The following is a 26,303-nucleotide window of genomic DNA, read 5'->3' as shown; positions in this document are numbered from 1 at the left end:
AACCATGAACCACGAACCATGAACCACGAACCATGAACCACGAACCATGAACCACGAACCATGAACCAGAGGAAGAACCAAGAACGAGAGAAGAAGAAGAGTGAAAATGATACTGTACCTAACCTAACCTATCCAATAATAAACGTGATCGATGACTGGTCTTGAAAGTTCCCGACATGACATGACATGACATGATCTGATCGTCGGTAGAACATGGGATGTATCCGTACACCTGCAGTAACGTAATCGGAACATAGCGAGAGATTTACCTTTTTTTAAAGAAGAAGAAACAAAAGAAACACTGACAATAGAATACTTTCTCTGTATCTATTGATGCAAATGCAGACGCAAACGCAGATGCAGATGCAGACGCACTTAGTGGACTGGCCACCACTGACATGCGTCAGCCACAGCAACCCCTTTTACTGGCCAAGCTCCCGCCTCTCCTGCTAGCCAGTGAGAGGGAAATGTATGAGGGACAGGTATGAGGGAAAGGTATGAAGTGGAGGGTGGAACCGCCTTGGGCGTAACCAGGTCTGCAACGTCTGATTCGGAGCGACCGAGTCTGTAACGTCTTCTTTGGAGGGACCGAGTCTGAACCGGAGGGGTTTGGGAAGACCCAATGAAATGGTCAAAGTGCAAGGTCAAGGCATTCGGAGGGATCTGAGGCGGAGCAAGGCGGCAGTGTGGCTTCGACGGGCGAGTCGATCTGGAGAACAGAACAGCGTGGCTGCGCAGGAGGAACGGCGAAAAGAGAAAAAAGAATGGAAAGATGTTCCAGGACATGAACTGTGCTGTTTGATTGGGACGACGGTTGGAGCCTTAGGACTGCACCAAAAGGCTCCACTCATAGCCTTAGGAGCCCTCTTTTTTTGGTTGCCTTGCACTGCCGTTTCCAACACTGCGGCCTTGCTATACGTGCAACAGCCCCGCCTTGGCCCTTCTCACCAGGTTCCCCTTGAACCTCATCTTCACCCCCCACCTCTGCTTTGATGATTGATGTTTTCCCTAGGCTCTCCCTTCTTTCAAGAACCCTCACAGCTGGATCACATGGTCAAAGACACGCACAGCCAGGGCTGGAGTGGAAGCGGGTGGCACCGGCGCCGAAAGGCAATTCCCTTCTTCACTTCCTTTTCTTGGCTCCGGCCTTGCTCTCAGCTCCACTGGCACTGGCTACGGGAGCTGTAGGTTTGAGCTGCTTGGTACCCTGGCCGTCGAGGGCTTTTGGGGCTGATTTCGCACCACCGTCTGCTACCTTGGATTCATCTTCATCTTCGTCTTCATCCTCGTCGCTCCCGTCACCGCCCTGGCCAAACTCGTTGACGCGCGAGTGGTCGACTTTGTACGCCCACTTCTGGTACAGCCAGACGAAGAAGATGACATCGTCGCGCAGGGTAGCCAAACGATGTAGGAAGGGCATGCGGATGGTAAAGGCGAACAGGTCGTCGATAAAGGTATTGAGGAATTTGTAAAACAGCGTGCGGCTGGGCATGTGCGCCACTGACTTGAGCCGGTAGTTGATGTACAAGCTAGGCACCATCATCAAGAACCCATACGCGTAGACAGATCCCACAAGTGTCTCGATCACAAAGCTGTACCAGGACTTGTGTGGTTCATAGACCAGCGAGTAGGCCGCGTACGCGAGCAGCAGGGGAACGGCGACAATGTAAAGATAGCGGAAGGCGATCTGGTCATACTCCTGAGTCTGTTTTTCTTTCTTCGTCAACTTGTGCTTGTCCTCGAACACAATCACGTAAGGGAGAAACTTGAACCGTGACTCCGGGCCGGGCTCGCGAAGCCGCACGTTGACCATCTTGGTGATCTTCCATGCTTCCAGGACGATGCCGAATCCTTGGCTGGCCAGAATCATCCACGATGTGCCGTCCGAGTTGTCGACCAGGTACAGGAAGATGACCGTCTGCATGAACACGTTGGCCAGGATCGTGCGAACCGACGTTCCCACGTTGTCTTTTCTCTTCCGCCAGTGCGAGATGTCATTCTTGAACGCCAGCCCTTCAAAGACCATATGCAGGATGCTGACCGCAAACGTCGTTCCGAGAAGATATGCATTCGTGTCCAGAAGCACTTCCTTCAGCTTCTCAAACTCGCTTCCGTCGCCCGCGCCGCCCGGCAATGAACCTCCCTGGGCTGCTTGCTGCTGGTTCTGCTTCATGCCGTCGTCGACGCTGGCGAGGATACTGTATTTCCAGTTGGCTAGGTTGTTGAGGTTGATGTTCAGCGGCACCTCCTTCACTGTGTCGTTGAGCTCCGTCATATGCGACCGCAGCTGCCAGAAGGTGTTGAGGAAAACGACGGGATAATACCATCCATTCAAGCCCGAAGCATCACGGGCACCTGTGGGCTCGAGGACAATGTTCTTGCGCACGGCCGGATGCATTTGGCGCCAGTTCTGCACGCCTGTGCCGGGCACCACAGCCACGGTGAAGTTGGGATGGTAGAACGAGCCGATCTGGACACCCTGGGGTTCTTCCGGTTCCAATTCCGGCTCGTCGGTCTTGTCCAACAAGTTCTTCAGCTTGCGCACCTTCTTCTTGGGTAGATAGTGGTTCAACGGCCTCTTGAAGTGGGTTGCCTTCGCCGGGTCATAATTCGCCGCAGTCGGGTCGAGTTGACTGCCTGTCAAACCGACAAGGAAGTGCGCCCAGAGAGTGCCGTTGTGTTGAACCTCCGCAGGGATCGCAATCTTGGTGTTGATTTCCCGATTCTCTGAAAAGTCTCCAATCTTGAAAGCCTTGCCATCTACGACGAGAGTGTCCTTCGGGACGCTTGACAGAGCAGGAAGCTCCGACTTCGCCGAGACATACACTTGAATGTCAATGACACTGTCATCTGGCCAGATAGGAGCGATGTTGTACGGTATGGCAGAATAGTTCGTCAATGCGGTCGGATCGACTCGGTCATCGAAGCTCGAGACTGTGTTCGGAGCAGCAACGCCCCCGCCGCTAGGTTGCGTCTTGGAGCCGAAGAATTGGTTGATGACAAACTGGGTGAAGACGAAAATCGCGATGCCCTGAATGATGGTCTGCAACGTTGACTAGAAGTCGTCAGTAAAAGCGATTCAACTGGGCGAGTTGTAGCTCTGAGTTCTCACCTTTCCTCCTTCTTCCTGCCTGGCGGCAGCAGGTGCGCCGCTACCCCTGGACTCGGGCATCTTGGCTGTAGAAGAGTCGACGGACAATTGAAACAGAGATGTCGAGTCCGCAGAAGAGAGGCCGGGGGTGGGATGAAGTTCCTATGTACGGAGTAGACAGCGCAGGCTTTCTGCCGGATAAAGACTTGATCCGAAGGCCGACGTGCTTGGCAGCAATAATGGCGTTCTCTTCAACCCTCAAACCAGCCACTGCTGAGATCACGACATCAACAGTTCCAGTCTCATCAAGCCAGCACGCCAGACGACCATCTTGAAGGGAGACAATCGCCTGAGGAGGCAATAGTCGCAATCCGGCGAGCACACCGTAGCCCTGAACTAAGTTACGCCGCTTCACACCAAGATGGGCCTGTAGTAGGACTGGTGCTGGTCTCGATTCATGCTTCATTGAGGCGGATAAAAGCTGGTAGCCTTCCTACTACTACTAGACTCCTAAGTGTCCCCCTGTACTCGAACTCCGTAACAGCGTCACAAGTCAACTCCTACAGTAGATTCCGACACGTAACCACAAGGCGGCGTCACCCCGTTTCCTGAGGGGTAAGGCCTGCTTAGCCGGCGTGGGGTTCAAGTTGACGTTCGGTCCCTCGTCTTGGCCACACTGGCCTTGGAGTGCGACTCACGTCTTGCAACCAAATCAAAAGGAAGCCAGACACTGACCACGCCATCAGCCCTGCTCATCAGCTCCTCAAGCTAGAATGCAGGCTGGAAGATGATCTCTGAGGTTCTGCAATGGCAAATGGAGCGTCGGCGCCCCTACCAACGCCCCAGTTTCCCACCCACAACGCACCGCGGGTGTGGCTGATCACGTCGGGAGATTCCCCCATTGGGATTTCTGTCTCGCGACAGGTTCTGGATCATGGCGACTACGTCGTGTCTGGTATCATTCATTCCGAGTTCGAGAGCGACAGTCCCCGGAGCCAGCAGTACAAACGGTTCCTCAGCGAAGTCGCAGGCGAACATGGATGGAAAGACCGCATGAAAATCGTCCCCTTGGATATCAGGTATGTATCCTAGCCTTCACATTGATCTATTGCTCGGCAAAGGAGCCTATATCACTTCTCGAATTCAAGACGCCATCATTGACGTGACACAGAACGGTTTATCAGTGTCAAGCAGCGGTTGCCGAGTCCGTGCATGCCTTCAAGAAGATTGACATCCTGTTCTGTTGTTCGAGTGAAGCGGTGGTCGGCACGGTTGAAGAGCTCGCAGCAAACCAGCGAACCTCGACACTGGTGCGCGACCAGTTCGAGAAGAACTTCTTCGGCCCAATGAATATCATCAAGGCTGTCATCCCCGAGATGCGCTCCAAGATGAACGGTCATATCATTGTCCTCACAGGCATCCACGGCCATTTGGGTACCCCCGGCTTAAGCATGTACTGTTCCGCTGGATGGGCTCTGGAAGGGTTTTGCGACAGCATCGCATACGAGGTCGCGCCATTCAACATCAAGTTGACCATCGTTCAAGCCAGCGTAGAGATCGGAATACTGACCAACAAGATCACGTCGGCACCGCCGATGAAAGCATACTCGCGTGAGTTCGGTCATACGGCCCCAATCTTTCGAGGCATTCTAGACGGTTTACTTAACCGACTGCCCGGGATACGCGCCCAATACCCACCGTCATCAGAGCCAGAGCAAGAGATACAGTCTCCATCTTCCGAAGCCGAAAGGCATAGTGGTCCCTATCTTCTAAGCCGAAATGAAGTGGTCAGCCTATATCCACCACTCAGTGATGGCCACACAGAGACACTGCTTGCAGAGACTGTCCATGCCCTGACAGCTATAGGCGGACACGAGAATCCTCCAGCAAGGCACATTGTGGGTGTTGAGGGCGTCGCCAGCGTCAAGGAGAAACTCAAAACCGTGAGCGAAGAGTTGGAGGAATTTGCAGATGTTAGTGCGTCGGCCGACATTGGCAGGCAGGGTTCCAGCGCTCGACGAGCATCGACTCTGGTAGATGTTGACCTCAAAGATGTCGAAGGGGATCTCTTTGATGCCTCTTTGGGACTACGTCCAGCGTAGTGTTTTAGATCACGGAATCAACACCCAGTGGAAATTAGCGTCTTTCGTGTCGGCTTCTACTGTCGCGCCCGCCATGGTCAGTTTGATGGCGGCGACGACCGGGGGACCTGCTTCTCGATCTCTCTCGCCGACCGTGACCGCGATGTTTGTCGCGAGAGGCCGACCTAGGGCGTCTGCTCTCGTGGCGGCCAGCTGAGGGTGACCGGTGGTGGCTTCGTCGATGACCTTCATCTCTGTGCTTTCTTCGATGCTCATAATCTCTGTGGCGATCTCTGCGGCGGTCTCTGCTCCGACTGCGACTTCGAAGTCTCTCACCACCATGGCGTCTGTTGTATTCCTTCAATGCATACTGAAGCTCGGTGTCTTGTCCGCTTCTATGTCCTTCCAACCGTTCCACTATGGGTTCCGTCTCCGTTGATCCTGACACCCCTGCAAGGCGCCCGTATCCGACACCTTGTGAACCCGCAGTTTCGTTCTCTTCGGTGGACTCCTTCAAAATCTTGCCAACCTCGCGGCGGGCGCCTAATTCTTCCATGTTGGGGTTATTCCGTGGTGCAACAGGTAAGCCCAAGGCTCTTGCGAGTGCGTCCTCTTCAGCCTCCTTGATTCGTTGAATTTCTTCTTTCCGCTCTCTTGCAGCTCTGGCAGCGGCTTCCTCCTCGGTTTCCGTATCGGTCCCGCCCTTCGCGTACCAGTTGAGATCGCGACCTTTTTGCCAGCGTCCCACGGGTGCCATCAAAGAATGGCCCAGATAATGCTCACGACGAGTAGATGTCTGCACCTCGGACCACTTGAATTCGCCGCGACCACCTCGCGAACCTTCCTTGCGCACCGTGGCCAGGAGGTCCATGTTGGAGTTGCGGAGATTCGAGGCAATCCAAGTTTAGAGATCGTAGGGATCAACGAGCCTGCTCCGCACTTGGGCTGCGTGCTGCTGTGTAACACAATCTCCTTGTAGCCACGGGAAGGACAATGATAATTTGGCAGACCTGTTCAGTATCCGTCTACTTGCGGAGGGCGGTCCGCCTGTTCGTGCATTGATCGGGATGGCTAGGACGAGGGGATGGTGCGGCGTTGCTGCAGGGGCGAAAAAAGATAGTTCTCGGTCTCAGACAAAACAATACCCTGCGATTTGACTTTTTTGGGGTTGCCAACCTCAGCAAGAAAGTGCAAGTATCGGCGGAAATGGAGCTGGTAGATGGTGAACGATCGATCGAAGATGTATCTGCGAGGCGTATCGAATTCTCTCGCAAACGGCGCAGGCTGCGTCATTTGGGCCTTCTGTCTTCTCCACCACAGACCACCAGGGCAGTCACGTCGTACGTACTGTGTACATCTCGATCCCTTTAGACACTCGCTTCTCTGGAGCTGTCATTATTCGACTTGTCACTTGCTCCCCTTCCCTCCTGGCGACGCAGGCCGAGATCCTGACCTCTGCTACTATCTATCTAGGGCTCTCGCCGCGACGAAGCCTAGCCGCCTAGCAGTTCTCATGACATCCCACCAGCTTCTTGAAGCCGATCGACCTCCCGACGAGCTCAAGCCTCTCTAGCCTCACTCCTGAGCCGTGCCTTTCCCGGATATACTTAAAGAGCGAGTATAACAAGTGGCATGACGTGAATATTTGAAGGGGTTGAGGCAATTCCAGGTGCTCTCCTGACCGACCGATGCTCATTCTCCGAACAACGTCCCAAACCACTTGGGCATCATGGAGCTTGACCCAAGGCCGTTTGAGTCGGTCAATGTTGGCCTGACGAGCGTGGAAGTGGGAAGAGACAGGTTTACCAGCCATGAAATGTTCCATCCGCCTCCTATAGCTTACTGGCGAAACAATTTGACCGCTCTGTCCCAGCGCTACAATCTCTACTTCGTGGCAACGCGGAATTCCATCGTCGTCTACAAACCAGAGTTTCCCTTCCAGAGACTTCACCGAATACCCTGTCTGATGATCCTACCGACCCTAGCCAATCCGAATGCTAAAGGCTATATTGATCCGCACTCGCCCCATGATATCAATCATCTAACTGTGGGTGATCTGGGGACGGAGGAAATCCTGCTGCTCGCAACCGATTCCGGTAATGTCACAGCTTACTATACTAAGTCACTGGAGGCAGCCATAAGGAAAACACCATTGCCTTACATCCCGCATCCACGGAGCGACCATTTGGGGGTAAGGGCCTGCTTTGCACAATGGGTTGGTGAGTCGGCTTGGGGGCTGAGTATCCACACCCATGCCCGTATGATCGCCGTTTCAGCAAACACTCCCTATCACATTCAGAGTGGCGATCCTACGGCCAAGATTACCGTCTTCGCTTTCGCCTTGACAAAGGAACAACAAGGGGAAGAGGAAGAGGACGAGGACGAGGACGAGGACGAAGATGAGTCCATGCATGAAACCTTCGATGCCGCTGAACACACCAGGCAGCCAGACTGGCCCGAATGGGAAACCAATGTATCGGACATGTTCCCTCCACCAAGAAATAAGAACTACAAGATCACATTGGCGGGCTTTGATGGACACGACCACAATATTCCAAGCATCTCGTTTGTGAATACGGACCAGGATTTGGAAGGCCGGTGGCTGTTGAGCACCGACATCGCAGGTATGATGAAGATGTGGCAGATTTGGCAGGGCAAGTGCCTCAAGACATGGGACTTATCCGAAAAAAGAATGCGCTCAGCCTTCTTTCCAAGACGCGAAGGAGGATGGCTTGTTACTGCCTTGGACTCTCGTGCTTTCCGGCTAGCCGAGACCATGGACGAGTTCTGCGGACATTCCAAAGCCCCCCAGTACCATGGGCATGCTGGTGAAAGTTACGATATCACTCACATCGTTAGGGTTCGCACGCCGGGCAACAGCGCCACGTTTCCGCCACTGGATGGGTCCCCGGAAGAGGAAAGTGGCGACGAAGGCGACCAGGAGACTTCTGGCTCGTGGTCAGATATGGACCAAGGCGATGTTGAGGATGACGAAACCATACTAGACGAACTCACCAGGCAAATTGATCCTCGCCCTGCGGCTGAGATCTCCTCGGAAACATCTTCCGATGTTGCAGAGAGCGAAGCAGCAGATCGATTGACGGTAGTCGTGGAAATAACGAGCTCAAATCTGGACCGGGGTTCTGATCACAATACGGCAACTCCTCCTGTTGGGACAGGAGCCCCTTCTAATACCGTGCTTTCTGAACAGCCTCGGACCGGTTCTAATGCTTTTGAGGGCGGGCAGGACGGTATCGCGTCGGCTGGTAATTCCAGCGCTCCGCGATCAGTCGACATCGTCCGTAGGAACAATCATGAAGCCCAGGGCGAGACGGCATCGACCCTGCAAGTGGAGCCATCCATGTCTGAGCGGCAACAGTTTGGGCCAGCACATCAAAAACCTAAGTGGAAGAGCAGTGGCTGGGATGCCCACAAGGTTCGCACAGGGACAACTCCTCCTGCTATACCAGTTCTTCACTGCAGCACCTCGAATCTCAGGCTCATGATTGCACCGGAAGCAGATAGCGCCCACCTTTTTTGTGCCAATCTCCTGAAGCAAGTTTTGCCACAAGAGATTGAGCAGACGAGACATTCGCACCTGGATAGGCTGAACATGATACAGGAAATCCCCGAGTTAGGAGTGGTGATTGTAGCTACACAGCTGGGCCGGTGTGCGATCTGCAGCCTGACCAAGAACGACAAAACTGGCTCATATGGGTTGAGGGTCGATTGGACGCTGCCTACTCACAAACAAGAGGTTCAAAAGCTGCGACCGTTCCTGCCTTTGTTGGGGATTGCGGCCTCACCGATTCAGGGTCACTTGAAGAAAGAAGCTCACGCGGCCGGCTATACAAATGATACTGCGATTGAATGGGGCTCGGATGGCACGGTCGATGGGGTACCCACCACATTTGATCCCGCCGTTGTCGTCGTCCGGCAATGTGAACCCCCAGAAAGCGACACGCATGAGCAAAGCCCTGGCCAAGAGAGTGGAGGCGGCGAGAACGACGGTGAGCATAAGCTGAAACGTAAGAGACTGTCCTATTCTCCTGACACCGAGCCACCTTCGAGGGTGAGCACCGAAACTAGTACATGGCAGACACCCTCGAGCATGGACTCATGGCAGTCCACGGAGAACAGCCGCAGGTACAGACTCATGCTCACTTATATGGACATGACTGTGTTGACATACGAGATCTGGCGAGGGGTGGAAAGGCATGAGATTGAACAGGAAGAGATATCGACACTCGACATGCTAGATTGAGAGTGTCTGTAAGAATAAACGCAGATGCCGTGGACTGGGGACGGTACTCTGTATGCGTACTCCTATCCTATTCTCAGTAATCGGTTCTGTGACATAGCGGCACAAACATGGTGCGGAGCACTCCTCGCCTCCTATCTGTCAGCATGGTGCAAGGGAGATGAAGACATGTCGGACTGCTGGACGGGATTAGTCGATTGCGCTAGGAATGATAGTGCTCCTAGATACGGCTCTCATTGGCCTATCAGAACATGTTAGAGTATTTGTCTCAGGTCTAGATTACCTCGACAGCTCAGAGTCTACTAGGTAGGTATTTAGCAAGGCTACAACTACTGTCACAGTAGGTAAGGCAACGCTTCTCCCACATTCTCTGGACGTGGCCGCCCACTTGGTGGGCATGACGCGTGGAACGTGATGATGGCGCGGAAGGAAGCGTGTGCCGTGACACGACCACTTCGATTCGCATCTTGCCTTTCCCTGTTGCAAAGCGGCAATGATCAGTCTTTCAACTGAGTGCAGGCAATTGCCTGCTCGGACCTAGGTGTAGACTCACCGGCACATAAATGGATTACCTGGGAGGCCGCGCAGTTTGACTCGGCGGATTGAGCAAAACCAGAACCGGGTTCCGATGGCAAGAAAGCTGTCAAGCTGACGTGAGTTGAAGTTTGATTGCGGGTGCGTCCTTGCGTCCACGCTACAGGACTGCAAGGGGGTTGGCTTGTATACATCTTCTGGTCCTTGGTTGATGGCTCGGCCGGGGGCGTTCTGCAGCTGACCGTGTCGTGGTGCTCGCCAAACTACATTCTCTCCTTCATACGTCGCGTTCGAACAGCATCGCAAGCATGAGCATTGATTCCTCTATGTGACTTCGGCCTGCACCGTCGATTTGGCTGGATAGTCGCAGACATGAAAGCCCATGAGCCCGTACCGGCATGGAAGCGCGGATACGGTCGTCGCAGGATTACAAGGGCATTGATTGCGGCCGTTGTTATCCTGGCTTGCCTTCGGACACTCACTCTTGAGTCTATACAGGTAGTTGAGAATGGACCTGTCCGAACATTTCACTAACATAGTGTGCAAGTCCTGGCTGCCTACTGCCCCTTATTTCGAGACGAGGGTGGAAAATGACCTCCAGATCTTACCTATCACCGGCTTCCTGAACGACGGCAAGGCGGGCGTACGCACCTGCGACGAGCTGAGATACGATGGTCAACTGGAGGTCGAGCCCAGTTGGTATCTTGAAGATGACCTTGTTGAGATGGCAACATCATTACAAGACCACCCCATGATTGATTATTCTGGGCAGGACAGTAGTTGGACGTTTGAAGAAAAGGTGGCCCACACGTGGGCGAGGTTGGCTGGGTCCAGTGTTTGGCTAGAGAAATACCAGGTGTTCCTGAGCATCACGAGGGTTATATTCTACGACAAAGGGGTCAAGCATTGGCCAGCCATCAGCTTTCTCCGGGGCCAGCTCTATGACGAGGAGTGGAACGAGTTGAAGAACTATACCATCTCATGGCGCGGCGCCGATATCGTGTTTCCCACCGTGTTCAATGTGCCAGCACCCTACGAAGTCGGCGGAGGCTTCTACGGGCCAGAAGACCCTCGAATCATCATCGAGCAGGGCGTTGAAGATGCCGAGCCCATTGTGGTGTTCAACATGCTCAGCGACCTGAAGACGATGATCCGGGCAATGTACATTTTCCAACCATTTTCCAATGTCACCACCATCTTGAGTATCACAGGACAGAAAGAGAGAGCGCCAGCGGAGAAAAACTGGGCACCTTTCTTTCATAAAGAGCAGGAAACAACCAAGTCAGGACAGACGAAATGGCCGAGCCGGTACATCCATTTCATCCACAGTTTCGGTCCGCTGACCATCCTCAAGTGTCATGTCGGCAACGGTTGGTGTGACATTGTGTACGAACAGCAGACCACCGAGGGATTGGCAGGAACCCATCATGACGACCACGGACGCATAAGCGGAGGCACGAATCTGGTACCTATGCCGCTCAAGTCGAAATCTGGAGCACATGCATATGTCGGGTTTCCTAGGTCGCATATTGACGTGGGCTGCAAGTCGGTCGCGATGTACCGACCAGAGCTACTGGTCCTCACTGCGTACGGTGACGACTTTTACCTGAATTTCTTGTCGGATTCAATCGATTTTGGAGACGCTGCCATCCCACCCGCGGGTCTTTCGGACCCTTGTGGGGAAGGGCACATCCTGATTACCAACAGCATTGCTAAGTGGGATCATTCCAGCCGCAAAGATGAGATGACCATCTCGTTCTCAGTTGCCGACTCCACCGTGCAAATCTTGCGGTTACACGGGGTGTACAAGCTCCTCAAACACTTGCCGTATCTTGGCGCCACTCTTCAGCGGGACACGTCCCAGGATGGGGAGGTGATTTGGGATTTGCGATGGTCGGCCGTGGCCAAGGATGTTATTGCCTGCTCGGTGGAAGCTGCGCAGAACTATTCGATAGCGGTGGGTGCTCCTTTCAAAGGGAGAGCACAAGGCGAAAAGGACGAGGATGAACAGGAAGATGAAGCCACCAAGGAGGAAGATGATGCGAGAGACGACAAGGCAGACGAGGGCGGCAAGATGGTGATCGAGAACCTCTGGGATTAATTCGGGGAGAAGCCAGCGGAATCGCGGCCATACGATCCGTTTCCCATTGAATCTTGATCCAGGAAAGAGCCCAGCTTCCTCCAGGTGTACCAGCCTCTCATAGGCATGGTTGATTTCACCGCCCGGCCAATTTGTGAAGCATGAAACCACCCGAGTGTGGCTGCGCAGAAGACTTGGAGCACGGCTTGTCATAGGAGACATCTGGTACACAGCTGAGGCACCCTTCATCATTAGCACTATCATTAGCACTACCATGACATGGCGGCCAGTGCCCACTCGACTCCGGACAACAAGCGACGATAGCTTCGCTCATGACAGGTTGCCTGACAACTCTACAGTCTCTCTTGCTGCTCCAAACTGGCTAGCCGTGATGGCCGAGGGAAGCCAGCGCTGTCAACTGGTGGCTTAGAAGCCAGCACGAGAGCGAGGAGAGCTGAGAGCTGAGAGCTGAGAGTGAGAGCATGCCGGTGATGCCGCGAGCGTGAAGGGGCCGATACTGGGTAAAATCTACTGCACCTGGGTATCCAGGATAGGAGCACTTTCTGCGCGAGCTTGGGAGATGCGGTAGGGACGGGTTCGGCATACAATCATACAGACATACATACGTAGTCGATAGACATTGATTGTGCGAGTGGCACACATTGTTATCGCTCACTACTGTACGGAGTACTCAGAGTTCTCATATGAAGCGAGCCTGAGCCTTCCGAACGAGCAAACTAGACTCGAAGTGGGATGCGGAGAAGGTTAAGCGCAGTTCCGACCATCCATGTAATCAATCAATATCCGTACTCTGTACCTTTACTTGGTTATATCAGTCTGCAACACTCCCTCCCACAGACGTGCGTGCAAAGGCAGGAATGTCAGCGCGCCGTCGTACACATAGTCTCGCCCTCTCGCCACAAACACAAACACAATGAAGCAAATGCTGAGGTGCGCCCGGCCGGCCACCGCTTTCATTCGAGACCTCGAGCGCCAACAAGTCTGTACCTGCACCGCCCGAAAATTCCACATCTCGACGACAAGATGGCAAGAAAAGAACAAGAACTCGAACCCGGGACAGGACAGCCTGTCCTTCAGGGGCCAGCTCTACGAAAGCACCGCCGACCGGCTCAAGCGTGAACGAGCCTCTGAAGCACGATACATCCAAGCCACCCGGAGCCGCCGAGCTGCAGAAGGAAGGACGTTTGCACTGAGCGTTGGTAAGTCGTGTGCGTCTCTCTGCTGATGGCCGCTGACGTGCAAAGTCATTCTATCCGTCGCCGGTGCCGCCTACTGGCTCGGAACCCGAGGCGAAAAAGCCCTGGACACTTCGTCGACCACTCCCCTCTCCCGCGCACATCCGCCTCAACACGACACTCGGCAGTCGGTCCTCCAAGCTGCCTGGGTGGACTTTGCCCAGATCGTGGGCAAGGATAATGTCTCGACCGTACCGGACGACCTCACGGCGCATTCGGGCTCGGAATGGTCGTCCTACACGACCAAGCCTGACGAAAGACCGTTTGCAGTGGTGTATCCGGCTACAACGGAGGAGGTGTCTAAGATCATGCAGGTGTGTCACAAACGAAAGATCCCCGTGACCGCGCTCTCCGGCGGCACCAGTCTGGAGGGACACTTTGCGCCCACTAGAGGAGGGATCTGCATCGACGTGGGAAGAATGGACAAGATCTTGGACTTCCATCCGGAAGATTTGGATGTGATTGTACAACCGGCGCTGGGCTGGGAAGATCTCAACGAATATCTTCGCGAGTCCGGCATGTTCTTCCCGCCGGACCCCGGCCCAGGTGCGAAAATTGGTGGCATGGTTGGGACGGGCTGCTCGGGCACCAACGCCTACAGATACGGCACGATGCGCGAATGGGTCATTTCTCTCACGGTGGTTCTTGCGGATGGTACGGTGATCAAAACACGGCGGAGGCCTCGGAAGTCCAGCGCGGGCTATAACTTGACTCAAGTGTTCATCGGCAGCGAGGGCACCCTTGGCATTGTGACGGAAGCAACGTTGAAAGTGACGGTGCTTCCTAAACGGCAGTCGGTGGCGGTTGCCACGTTCCCTTCCATCCACGCAGCGGCCGAGTGTGTGGCGAAAGTGGTTGGGGAGGGGATCCAACTGGCAGGCATGGAAATCCTGGACGACGTTCAGATGCGATGTATCAACAAGAGCGGGACGACGAGCAGACAATGGCAAGAAGCGCCGACCCTGTTTTTCAAGTTTGCCGGCACGGCCGAGGGGATCAAGGAACAGATTCGCATTGTGCAGAAGATGGCCAAGAGCAGCCAAAACCAAAGCTTTGAGTTTGCGAAAAATGACCAAGAGGCTTTGGAACTTTGGAGTGCGCGGAAAGAAGCGCTGTGGAGCGTGATGGCGATGCGACGAGACCAAAACGACCATGTTTGGACCACCGATGTGGTAAGCTTGTTGGTGCCAGGTTTGCGACATTGTACTGACACCGTGTAGGCGGTCCCCATCAGCAGACTCGCGGACATCATCCAACAGACTCGGGACGACGTGGCCAGCAGTGGGTTGATTGGGGGCATTTGCGGCCATGTCGGCGACGGCAACTTCCACAGTAAGTACGACGCAGGCTTTGCTTCCGGGCGGACACTAAGGGCTAAACAGCGATTCTACTTTACAACAATGCGGAGAAGCAGGTTGCGGAAGATGTGGTGCACCGCATGATTCGTCGCGCCATTGAAATGGATGGGACCGTTACCGGAGAGCACGGAGTTGGATTGAAGAAGCGCGAGTCTATTCGGGAAGAGCTGGGGGATGAGACGGTGGACGCGATGCGGAAGGTGAGTGACATGTGCATGAGCCTGATGGCCCTATCCCAGGGAGCGACAGCGACCTGGGAGAGGCCTTGAGGTCAGAAGATGAACCCCTTGTACCCATGCTAACCTGGGGTGCAGCTCAAGCAAGCGTTCGATCCTCTGGGGCTGCTCAACTGTGACAAGATTGTGCAGATTGAAGAGGGTCATTGATGGGGGAAGGGTATGGGGCTGGGTCTTTGCAACTGGACCTACTCCGTAGTCTGTTCAGTAGGTGGAGGGGGGATTTACCGCGATGCGATTGCATTGTTCGAGAGAGATGGACAGGAGCATGGAGCTCAAACAGTGCGACACGGGTCGGGGTCGGGGTGATCTGGTGAGGATTCATTCATTCGGGATCCCAAGCAGCCAGTCTCATGATTCTGTCTTCGCGTCGACAAGACACAGACACAGGCACAGGCACAGGCACAGGCACAGGCACAGGTACCTTACATAGGTAGTTGCATGACCCCCTCCAACTCTGCTCCATGTCACCATCCACCGTGTGCCGGCCCGTCGTGGGGCTTGCCGACTTTACTCTCTACTCTGTATCTCCCCGCCAGAAGTGAGAGGTGAGAGGTGAGAGGTGAAACTTGCCGATGGTCGAGGATCCTAGTATATCCGTACCATATCTACAGGGTACTCCGTACTCCGTATTTTGTACTGTGCCTACCTAGACCTTAGGTACTAGGTACCTAGGTATCTCATGTAACTACTCTGTAGGTACCTAGGTATCTAGAATCATGATGGTGATGGTGATGGTGGTGTATTACTCCGTCCAGGTGTAGTAATTCGCTTGCAGGGCCTCTGCTACACTGTATGTACATCCGAGGCACCTACGAGGTACTCTGTCCTGTGTCCGTCCGACGTGCGGTCGTCCTGCGGTCACGGGCACGGGCACGGGATCCTTAGGCACGGCTTACAGTACATACCTTACGCTTAGTACAGGCAGTACTCTACAGGCAGTTCACCCAGTTCAATTCAGTTCAGTTCAGTTCAGTTCAGTTCAATTCGTCCACTGGTAACTGGCACTGCCACAGTACCTGCAATTTGCTACGTACTATTATTCATTACCACTGGCCCCAGCTCATCGCAGCTCTTCTCATCGAAGTCGAAGCTGGTGTGGCCACGATGCCGCCACCAGGTCTCCGTCCCGCATGCACCATCCACCGTCCACCGTCCACCGCACCTCGGCCTGGCCCCCAGACCACAGACCAAACACCGTCCCCAACTCACCCAAGTTGATGCGAAGATGGTCCGCCGCCGCTCACCACCGCCCACCACCGCCGCCACCGGTGCCAGCTGCCTACAGGCCGACCCCAGTCAAGATTCTTGCGGGGAGGCCACACGTATGCGGTGGGATACAATATGTGCATAGTCGTGGGTGTCGGTATCCGTGCCGCAGTCGGTGTCGGTGTTGCCGCCAGCCTTGAAGAGTTATTGTGTACGGATACTTTGAGCAGACATTGATTCTTTTCTATTGTCATTGACGTTACAAGTATCCGGACACGAGAGATCAAGATCAAATCCTGATCCTTATCTACCTGCCTACCAACCACCCTTGCCTGAGGTACCTACCTACTCTGTACAATCACAGTCTTGTCCCTTAGATACCTACTCTGTACAGTCAGTCTTGTCCCGCCACCGTTTGTCACCAACCTTGCCTTAGGTATTTACTCTGTACAGTTACAGTCTTGTCACCATGGGCTCCAACGAACCCGCCAAAATCAATCTCGTCCGCATCGCCCACGTCTACTACACGCATCAAAACATCGAAAAAGCCCGTGAATTCCTCGCCGACTTTGGATTCATCGAATCTCAACGCTCCGGCAGCAAGACCTACTACCGCGGCTACGGTAGGGAGCCTTTTGTCTACTGCGCCCAAGAAGGGCCCAAGGATGAATTTGGCGGCGCTGCCTTCGTGGTCGAAACCGAACAGGACCTCGAACTAGCTCAGCAGACTTTGCCGGGTGCATCGAAGATCTACGAGTTGGATGCGCCCGGTGGCGGTCGTTGCGTAACCTTCCATGATCCGGTGGACGGGTTTCCTTTCCACCTGGTCTATGGACAGACGCCATTGACTGATGAGCAGCTGTTGCCGGAGCTTCAATTCAATTTTGTGAGTGTGCCTACCATACTACTACCAGCAATCATGTTGTCGACCGCAGAGCTAATGCGAGACACTTAGCCGGCACACAAGCAACGACCAGCGGGACGGTATCAACGATTTGAGAAAGGTAAGTTTGTTGGTACTTGGTCGTTGATACTCACTCTAAACGCCCACACTCACTCCTGTACTCCGTACACTCACCTCGCTGAGACTCGTGTACACTCACCTTGCCCACACTCGTGTACACTCCCCTCGCTGGCATGACACTTACTTCTATCTCTCCAGGTCCGGCTCCGGTGCACAAATTGGGCCATTTCGGCATGTGCGTGACAAATTTCGACAAGACATTCGAATTCTATACTAGTCGATTCAACTTTTATCCAAGCGATGTAAGTGTCTGCCATTACTGCCATCGTTGTCATTGAGTTTACTACCATTGTTGTCATTGAGTCTAAATCTGACTCTCTTCACAGCTGGGACACACCCCTGACGGCAAGAACGTGATCGTATTCAACCGTCTCGCCCGTGGCAAGGAGCTAGTTGATCATCACTGCTTCTTCTTCTTCGAAGGACCCAAGTCGCACGTGCATCATTCGTCTTTTGAGACGCACGACTTCGACACCCAAGTGCTAGGACACGACTGGCTCCGGCACAAAGGATACGAGAATTGTTGGGGCGTGGGAAGACATGTTATGGGCAGTCAAATTTTCGACTACTGGTAAGACCGTCCAACCAGCACTGCAGGGGTCACCCTAAGCCCGTCCCTTCCTCGTGTACTGCACCACCACCACCACCACTGTACCTCTTCTTGACGCTTTTTGCTTCGCTGGTTGCTGAGATGGAAACTGACACTGACACCTATCACAGGTTTGACCCCTCTCGCTTCATCCTGGAGCATTATGTAGACGGAGACCTGTGCGACGACACACAAGAGACCATTGTGTCTGTGGCCTCGCATGACAACCTACATGTTTGGGGTGAGTGCTGGCCGGCCAGCCTTGGCCTTGATCTTAATGAAGCCTTGTTCTACCGTACAGGAGAGATTGGAAGCTAACTGTGTATTTGTTCAGGCCCGGATCTTCCACCTACATTCCTACAGTGATGTCTTGGGGTGATGTGTATGGCACTTAGGATTACGAGTGATAGTAGACTATAGTACTTATGGTTATGAGTGATAGTAGACTATAGATGATTGCTGGGCCGACCGATCTGAGGAGAAGTATTTGTTACATGGCATCATCTATCTGAGACGAATCTGCATGTCCTAGTCTATGAGGCGAATTCTTGCAAGTAAGCCAATGCATGTAAGCTAATAGGTAGCGTCTGTATTCCTATTCATGACCGTGGCAGTGTTTGTGCCTGTGTGCCATGACAGACCAGGACGGTACTGTGTCGTGTCGATCAACAAAGGTGTCTCTCTGACACGACACAACGCCTAACCACCTACAACACATCACACGGCGACTTGACTTGCTCGACTTGACTTGCTCGACTTGACTTGCTCGACTTGACTTGCTCGACTTGACTTGCTCGACTTGACTTGCTTGACTTGGTTGAGTTGACTAAGAGAGCGAACGGACCACAACCATAAGTGCAATACTATTCAACAGCATGTGAGCATTTTATATATCATATATATCATATATATCATCCTGCTCCCCTGTCTGTGCCCTTAGGAGACCGTGAGCGTGAGCGTGAGCCTGGCACTGAGCCTGACCTGAGCCTCGGCCTCAGCCTTGGCTTGAGCTACAGCTTTCGTCCTACTCGTCCTACTCTCATCCGGCGCGGTAGAAGCCGCAGGCCGAATAGCCTCCATCGACGGTCCAGTGAGCTAGAAGTGTAGAGAGAGAAGTCAGTTTTCAGTTTTTCAGGTTTCAGGTTTCAAGCCATAGGCCTCGCCGATCAGTCCTCGGCGGTAGTCACCAGTGATAGTCACGGAGATCAGGCACCGAGATCAGTCACCAGTGATCAGTCACCGAGCTCAGTTTTCAGTGCTTAGGTAGATGGTAGATGGTGATAGCAAACGGTAGAAACGAAACAACATCAGGTGATCAGGAGAAGGTAGAGAACTCACCACCAGTCACATAGGACGCATCATCACTCAAAAGAAAGACCAAGACCTTGGCCACTTCTTCGGCCTTGCCCATGCGCGCCATCAGGGTTCCGCCGCTGATGATCTCTTCGTTGAATAGACCTTTGGCCTCGCCTTCACGGAAGATTTTGGTATCGATGGGACCGCTGTTTGATATTAGTTAGAGATAGGAGACAGTAGAGGCAGAAAGTAATAGCAAGCAACAGAAGCAACAGAAGCAACAGGAGCAACATCAAGCAACAGTGATAGTACTAACAACCGCAAGCAAGAGCAATAGTACTAGTAATAGTACTACTAACGGCAACGCAACAGCAACAGTAACAGCAACGCAACACCGACTCCGACACCGACACCGAAAGCAAGCAACATAATAGTACTAGTAATAGTACTAACAACAGCAACAGCAACAGCAACACCATCACCAACAACAACCCAACACCAACGCAACGCAACACCAACGCAACGCAACACCAATGCAACGCAACACCAACGCAACAGCAACACCAACGCAACAGCAAGTAATAGTGATAGTACTAGTAATAGTACTAACAACACTAACAACACCAGCAACACCAACACCAACGCAACAGTAACGCAATGGCAAGGAACAGAAACAAAGACCACTCACGGTAGCAAGGCATTGATCCGCACCCCCTTCTTGCCATACTCGGCCGCCGCCGACTCAGTAAGCCCGATGACGCCAAACTTGCTAGAGGCGTAGGCGGCGTTGTTGGCCAGCCCGCGCAGACCCGACGTGCTGGACACGTTGACGATCGACCCGCCAGGTCGGGAGATGTGCTGCAGTTGCGCGCGCATACAGTTCATCACGCCGGTCAGGTTGACGGCAATCATCTTGTCCCAGGCGGATTGGTCCTATGTGGTGTGATGGTTAGTGGTCTAGGCGTATTGAAGCATTAGACTGGGGGTGCTCCACGAGTATTGAAGTATTAGATTAGGGGTGCTCCACGAGTATTGAAGTATTGGATTAGGGGAGTGTAAAGGCGACTCAAGTATTGGTGAAGTATTGGATTGGGGGTTGGGAGTGCAAAGCCGATTCAGGCCAAAGGTGGTGTTGTCACTCTCACTTACAATACTCTCGGTTATCTGGCCGTTGCCGGTAGCAATGCCTGCGACATTGGCGGCGCCGTCGATCTTGCCGTGTTCTTGGACCGTCTCACGGATCCACGCGTCGACCTGCTCGACATTGCTGACGTCGACTTTTTTGAGCGTGACTCGGGTCTGGTATTTGGCCACTGAGATGGGTTAGAATAAAATTGAGAATGGGACAAGATAGAAACTGAGACAAGACTGGGACTGAGAATGAGACTGAGACTGAGACTGAAAATGGGACTGGGCTGGGACTGGGCTGGGACTGGGACTGTGACTGAGCGGAAAGACTGTCTTAGACACCAGACAACCCTGAGACTGGCACTGAATGGGAAACCAAGACACCAGAGTGCCTCTGACAAAATAAGAAACACAAGACACCAGAGCTCTGACAAATTAGGAAACACAGGCCACCAGAGCCTCTGACAAGACTCTCCGTCAATACATACACAATGATTTAGTCTCTTCCAGACCTGCCTGGTTCACATCGCTGAGCGCGAGGCCTTGCACCCCCAGTTCCGCGAGCCTCAGCGCCGTGGCTTGACCAATGCCTGACCCGGCACCGGTGATGGCGAAAACCTTGCCTTGCATTTTCACAAAAGGCGAGAATCAATGGTCGTTGGCTGGTGTGGGTTTGGGTTTGGGTCGATGCTGGAATCAAGAATGTTGGTTTGGGTTGATGTTGGATGATGCGGGCTGGCAGGATGGCTGGTTGGTTGGTTTGAGTTGGTTGTGAGTTGTTGCAGGTGGTTAGGTAAGGGTGGTGGGTGGAAGGGGTTTACTGCAGAGAGTGAGAGTGAGAGTCAAGACTCTTCGAACGGTATAGTCAGTCAGTCTAGTCCGACGCAACAAGGCTCGCTGCAGTCCCACTTACACATACACACAGCGAGAGAATCTGTACAGATACTACGTGCAGATACTATGCACAGCAGGTACAGTGGCTACAGTGGCTACATACAGAGAGACCGTCTCATTCTCGGGCTCATTCTTATGGCGGGGCGGAGGTGTCTCAGACGTACTGTACTGTACGTAGTGTACTACTGGTACAGATACTGGTATTGGTACAGGTACAGGTACACTAAGGGACTATACCTACCTGAACCTAACAGACATGTGTGTCCAGTCCAGTGTCCAGTGTCCAGTGTCCAGTGTCCAGTGTCCAGTGTCCAGTGTCCAGTGTCCAGTGTCCAGTGTCCAGTGTCCAGTGTCCAGTGTCCAGTCCAGTGTCCAGTCCAGTGTCCAGTACTACCCCACGCCGAACCGAGGATGAGATGACAGTGGTAGCCGTGGCTGCCGTGAAGGCACAAGCAAAACACGGCCATGGCACAACGATCGTCCGCGGTCCGGAAAGTCCGGCGGGGTTGAGGGGTGCGAGCGAAAGGCCGGGAAATGGCTGACGGAGCATTCGTCTCTAGGTACGGAGCACTGTAGGTGAACGGTTTCCGTACAGACAGATAAGGTACCTTAGGTATATTTCAGATATATTTCCGTATATCTGGAATACGGGACAGAGAGAGGACCCGAGTTGATGACAGAGTACGGATACAGAGTACGGAGTATTACAGAGCCTACTCAAGGGAGCCGTATGTTGGGGACCCAGAAACCCTCGGGTCAAATATGAGCCAACCGGCTGCAACTGCACCGACGGCCGTTCTAGAAGTATCTGCACTACAAAATTGCTACATTACAGTACAGTTCAGTACAGCATATAAACCCTGTACTATACGGAGTACACAGCACATGGGATGTGAAACCCTACCCGGTACCTCGTACCTGTCAGGTAGGTAGGTACTTAGGTACATAGGGTATTTATGTATGGATTAGTCGCCAGCGAGAAAGTGAGTGAGAGTGAGCGAGGCAGGACACGCTCAGCGTCGGAACCAGTACTGGACAAGACGGATCCCTATTCTGTACAATACTGGTAAATGGTGCTCATTGAGGTGTGCTACCACTACCACCACCACTCTAGAGTCTCATAGAGTATTACACAGATAATTAATTAATAATGGTGTATCTACTATCTGGCCGTGCTATACTACTACTCGATCCTCACTCTGTACCACTCTGTAGGCCCATCTCGACGGACTCACTTCGGCGCCATTCTGTACAGTGCCTAGGAAGAAACTCGGGGTTCCTCCAGGCCACACCGCGCAGTACTCCGTCCTCCGTCCTCCGTTCTCCAGACTCCATACTCCGGACAGTCCCAGTCGTTGTTGGTGCGGATGATCGATCGATCGATTGGCGGGGGATGGGGGATGGGGGATGGGGGCCGGGGGACAGCCACAACCACCGCAACTTCTCCTCAGCTTTGTCTTTGTCTTGGTCCTTGTCTTTGCAAACAATTCGTACGGATACTGATCCTCTCCATCTTACCATCTGAGAAACGATGGAGTCTAGACACGATAGCTAAGGTAAACGGATGCTGTTAACCCGCCCTAGTCAAGCCCTTCCTGTTCGAGGATAAATATAACAGGAGAGAGAGTGAATCCTATAAGAGCCGGCTGACGAAGGGACGAACGAGCAATGGCAAGGGGGAATTCAACCGTGCAGCTATAATCCCACAAGGGGGACAGACTAAACCGAACTGTTTGTCACTGTACAGAGTACTTACTGTCACTTGACTCGTCGTTGAGTTGGGGGTAGGGATGTTGTGTTTGTTTCTGGAACATCTCTCATATCACGCCGAGAAATCTCTCCTCACACCCACAAGCCATCTGTTGCCCTCCGAAAGAACTACTCTGTATCCGTCCTTGACACCATCACATCAGTAGTCTTTCCACTCCAGGTGCATGTCGAATGTCGATCCCTTTCAGACCTGGAGGCATTTTTACGTAAGCTTAAACTCCTCAATTGGAAAAGAAAGGGGGCCATGAGTGGACTGCCCACAGTCATCGAATGAATCAGTTCCAGCTCGAGGTGAGAATCAGACTCGGACTGGGAGAGTTACATTGATATTGAGCCTGTAGGAAGGGATCGGAGCTACGACATGAAGAAGCAAGCAATGGTGGATGTGAGTGTGGGATTTGTCCCCATATTCGTCTTCTAGTCAGATCACTCACAGTCACTGGATCGACCAAATTCGACACCAAATCTCGGTAGTCCACTGACACTATGCCTCATCAACATACATTGGTGATAAAAACACCTCTTCATGGAGTATACACCCTCTCTTTCACCGCCGAGGCACCGTTGAAGTTGGTATTGATACCACAAGTACACCACCTTCCTTGCATAAAGACTCTCGACTCTGGCGCAACCAGAAACTGACTCGACTGGACTCGACTGGACGTGACTGGAGTGCGTCCCCGTGGGGATCCGGGGCGAGGACGAGGGCAAGGCGATGGAATCTACCGCAGTACGCAGGACTAGTATGTCGATCCCGGGCACGGAACTTCTCTCTCCAATTAAGCCGGACAGCACATCGATGTGCGGGTTCCCGGGGTAACCTGGAAAAGAAAGCCCAAGGCTCCTTAAGCCCAAGGGCTTCAAGGACGAGCCCTAACCTAGCCCTAGTATCTGGACTAAACCGTCAAGGCCAATCAGATGTGTGTGAGGTCAGGAACCATTAGACGTGCGTGATCAGTCAGAGCCAGTAGAAAAGAGCCTACTGGAGGCGTGACTGTAGCACGTACTGACTGACTCGATCCCGGGGAAGACGAAGAAGAAACGGGGTCAGCAGGGTCACCCCGGACTGGGGGGAGGGGGGACGTCCACGGACCGGGCGATCGACTAGACCTAGCCGAGTCAAGGCTGACCGAATTTGGATTTGACAAGATCCATATTGGAAGCACGATACCGAATCAATCAAAGGCCTCATGCCAGTGCTAGTACTAATAGTGCTAGTACGGATGCTGCTAGTGTGCGTAGTATACAAGACACTGACAGCCACGACAAACATCGGCCCATTAATCGGCGCGTCTCATATCGGCTGCACCGGCTGCAGAAAGAAAGAGGGAGATGAAGCTGGGAATGGAGATGGGGGTGGAGGTCGAGGGCGGAGGGCGGTGGGTGAGCTGCCCTGCCCTGTCTTCTCCTCCCCTGCCTCACCCTGGCCCCTGATTCCCCGGACTTTTCTCGAGGCAGATGCGGTATAAGATATATGGGGTCTTACTGGTATATGGTATATAGACCGTGCAGCGAGCCCATGTTGTCCTGGACCTGAGCCTGAACCTGAACCTGGGATTGTAAGTTGTGACAAACTCGGTTGGGGCGGATATCAATCATACTGTACCACATCACATCATATCATATCACATCTCATCTCATCCCTTATAGGAGCCAGCTCTCCTCTCTAGCTCTATTCATTCGGGCGCAGGAGATCTTTCTTGTTCTTTGTTGCTACAGGAGATCTCTATCTCTTACTACATAGAGGATATCTCGTCCTCCTCCTCCATCCAGGGTCAAGTATACCCTATACCTTCCAACACCAACACCAACCTCGACATACCATACTACATCACTCCGTTCCAATAACCAACACAACATGACGCTGCAAGAGAAGAACGAGGAGATCTCGGCGCTACACTTCGACTCTTCCGAGGGAAGGGGAAGTTCAGTGCAGAATGGCAACAACGGCATTGGTAACGGCATTGTCAATGGCAACGGCAACGGCAACGGCACCACCAGAGAAGTCCCCGAGGATGCTCTACACAGAGACTTCTTCGAGAGTATTCCTCTGTTTGCCACCTTATTCGTACGTGTCCTGACGACCAGAATCTGAGTCTGATTCTGTCATATTGCGTCTGTCGGTTGACTAACCCCGGTCCAGGGCATCACCTTCTCTTACCTGGCCGTGTTTGCGGCGCCCCTGCTGGTATCTGTCGGGCTGCCGGTGCTTGAGCAGACTTTTGGTAAGTTTCTCTGATACACATACACCGACACCGACACCGACACCTACAAATCATACACAGACGCATACAGAGATACCCTCTTGTATCTCATACTTGTCCATATATACACACCCCTCTCTCACCTCTCCGTTCATGAGCTCTCCTAATGCTGATATGTAATACAGGAACCACCCCCGATTCCGTCTTCATTCCTGCCTCCAACACCATCGGCCAATGTGTGGCCCTCTTCGTCGTCGGCCGCCTATCCGACTCGTTTGGTCGACGGTGGTTTGTGGTTTTCGGAAACATCCTGTCCATGATCGGCTACATGGTGGCGGCACGAGCATACAACACGTCTGTCAATATTGGTGGAGTGCGTGTTTGATCCGATCCCTCTTCTCTTCCTTTGATATGGCTCATCCATCACTAACATCTCCCCAGTCTTTCCTCTTCGGACTCGGCGCCGGAGTCCAATTGCTCACCATCATGTTCGCGTTGGAGCTGGTACCCTTCAATCGACGATACCTGACGTACGCGTATATTCTGTCGGCTTGGGGACCCATCCTCGCCATTGCAGCGGGAATAGGTGAGCTTTCTTGATATCCTCACGGCGACTGCCAAAAACCACATTGAAACTTGAAAGTGACACTGACACCTCCACCTCTACCTCCCAGTCTTCACATTCGTCGCCACGGCCGAAGATTCGTGGCGCTGGATCGCCTACTTTGCATTCATCACCTCGTTCGTCAGCCTTGTCTTCACCCTGGTTCTGTACCATCCCCAACCCATCTCCGACACGCATCCTGCCGCGAAGAGAGAAGTGGCCACCAAGACCGACTGGATAGGCACCGTGGTCTGGACCGGCAGTACCGTCTCTTTCCTGCTGGGCATCTATCTCGGAGGCCAGAGATATCGTGAGTGAAGTCCTGTCAAGATCTTGTATCGCTGATTAACTTTTCAACTAGCATGGCGTTCTGCGAGGACCATTGTGCCTATTGTGGTGGGAGGCGTTGGCTGGATCGTGGCCTTGGTTTGGGGTACGTTTGATTGTTTGACTTGACGATTTCTTGTCTCGTCTTGCAATGCCTGAACGATTTCCTCTGTCGTCTTGCAGAATGCAATGCAATGCTGACCCAATTCAATACTGATTGATGATCCCAACTTAATACCGATACCGATACTAACACTCATACTGTGCAGAATTCCTAACTCGGTCCCACTACACTTCCCAAGTGCTACCACTACTCGCCAAGCGAAACTACGTGACGCTGACGCTGACGATTTCGTTCGTC

At 53.1% G+C, this 26,303-nt stretch overlaps 9 protein-coding genes across 9 annotated transcripts; 6 read left to right on the top strand and 3 right to left on the bottom strand.

Annotated features, from left to right (window-relative positions):
- Positions 1-1,123: 1,123 nt before the first annotated feature.
- On the bottom strand, positions 1,124-3,172 carry A1O3_04540 (uncharacterized protein; the record flags this gene model as incomplete). Its single annotated transcript, XM_007734669.1, has 2 exons — positions 1,124-3,055; positions 3,113-3,172. The coding sequence occupies 2 exons, from the start codon at positions 3,170-3,172 to the stop codon at positions 1,124-1,126; spliced, it is 1,992 nt and encodes a 663-aa protein (XP_007732859.1).
- A 726-nt stretch (positions 3,173-3,898) lies between these two features.
- A1O3_04539 (uncharacterized protein) lies at positions 3,899-5,193 on the top strand (the record flags this gene model as incomplete). The annotated part of the gene is made up of 2 exons (XM_007734668.1): positions 3,899-4,170; positions 4,263-5,193. The coding sequence occupies 2 exons, from the start codon at positions 3,899-3,901 to the stop codon at positions 5,191-5,193; spliced, it is 1,203 nt and encodes a 400-aa protein (XP_007732858.1).
- Positions 5,194-5,202: 9 nt separating this feature from the next.
- On the bottom strand, positions 5,203-6,043 carry A1O3_04538 (uncharacterized protein; the record flags this gene model as incomplete). Its single annotated transcript, XM_007734667.1, has 2 exons — positions 5,203-5,486; positions 5,509-6,043. 2 exons carry the CDS (start codon positions 6,041-6,043, stop codon positions 5,203-5,205), a joined length of 819 nt encoding a protein of 272 aa, XP_007732857.1.
- An 858-nt stretch (positions 6,044-6,901) lies between these two features.
- Positions 6,902-9,436, top strand: A1O3_04537 (uncharacterized protein; the record flags this gene model as incomplete). Its single annotated transcript, XM_007734666.1, has 1 exon — positions 6,902-9,436. The coding sequence occupies one exon, from the start codon at positions 6,902-6,904 to the stop codon at positions 9,434-9,436; it is 2,535 nt and encodes an 844-aa protein (XP_007732856.1).
- A 1,039-nt stretch (positions 9,437-10,475) lies between these two features.
- A1O3_04536 (uncharacterized protein) lies at positions 10,476-12,068 on the top strand (the record flags this gene model as incomplete). The annotated part of the gene is made up of 1 exon (XM_007734665.1): positions 10,476-12,068. One exon carries the CDS (start codon positions 10,476-10,478, stop codon positions 12,066-12,068), a length of 1,593 nt encoding a protein of 530 aa, XP_007732855.1.
- A 913-nt stretch (positions 12,069-12,981) lies between these two features.
- Positions 12,982-15,047, top strand: A1O3_04535 (D-lactate dehydrogenase (cytochrome); the record flags this gene model as incomplete). Its single annotated transcript, XM_007734664.1, has 5 exons — positions 12,982-13,267; positions 13,313-14,475; positions 14,524-14,635; positions 14,686-14,861; positions 14,976-15,047. 5 exons carry the CDS (start codon positions 12,982-12,984, stop codon positions 15,045-15,047), a joined length of 1,809 nt encoding a protein of 602 aa, XP_007732854.1.
- A 1,528-nt stretch (positions 15,048-16,575) lies between these two features.
- A1O3_04534 (uncharacterized protein) lies at positions 16,576-17,705 on the top strand (the record flags this gene model as incomplete). The annotated part of the gene is made up of 4 exons (XM_007734663.1): positions 16,576-16,992; positions 17,062-17,110; positions 17,269-17,372; positions 17,457-17,705. 4 exons carry the CDS (start codon positions 16,576-16,578, stop codon positions 17,703-17,705), a joined length of 819 nt encoding a protein of 272 aa, XP_007732853.1.
- A 1,329-nt stretch (positions 17,706-19,034) lies between these two features.
- A1O3_04533 (uncharacterized protein) lies at positions 19,035-20,773 on the bottom strand (the record flags this gene model as incomplete). Its single annotated transcript, XM_007734662.1, has 4 exons — positions 19,035-19,221; positions 19,704-19,948; positions 20,165-20,328; positions 20,632-20,773. 4 exons carry the CDS (start codon positions 20,771-20,773, stop codon positions 19,035-19,037), a joined length of 738 nt encoding a protein of 245 aa, XP_007732852.1.
- Positions 20,774-24,665: 3,892 nt separating this feature from the next.
- A1O3_04532 (uncharacterized protein) lies at positions 24,666-25,933 on the top strand (the record flags this gene model as incomplete). The annotated part of the gene is made up of 5 exons (XM_007734661.1): positions 24,666-24,875; positions 24,951-25,032; positions 25,197-25,384; positions 25,453-25,597; positions 25,686-25,933. 5 exons carry the CDS (start codon positions 24,666-24,668, stop codon positions 25,931-25,933), a joined length of 873 nt encoding a protein of 290 aa, XP_007732851.1.
- Between the last annotated feature and the right edge of the window lie 370 nt (positions 25,934-26,303).

This window comes from Capronia epimyces, assembly GCF_000585565.1.
Source record: "Capronia epimyces CBS 606.96 chromosome Unknown aczIQ-supercont1.3, whole genome shotgun sequence".
Taxonomy (NCBI): domain Eukaryota; kingdom Fungi; phylum Ascomycota; class Eurotiomycetes; order Chaetothyriales; family Herpotrichiellaceae; genus Capronia; species Capronia epimyces.
This window is presented reverse-complemented; position numbering and strand designations above follow the sequence as displayed.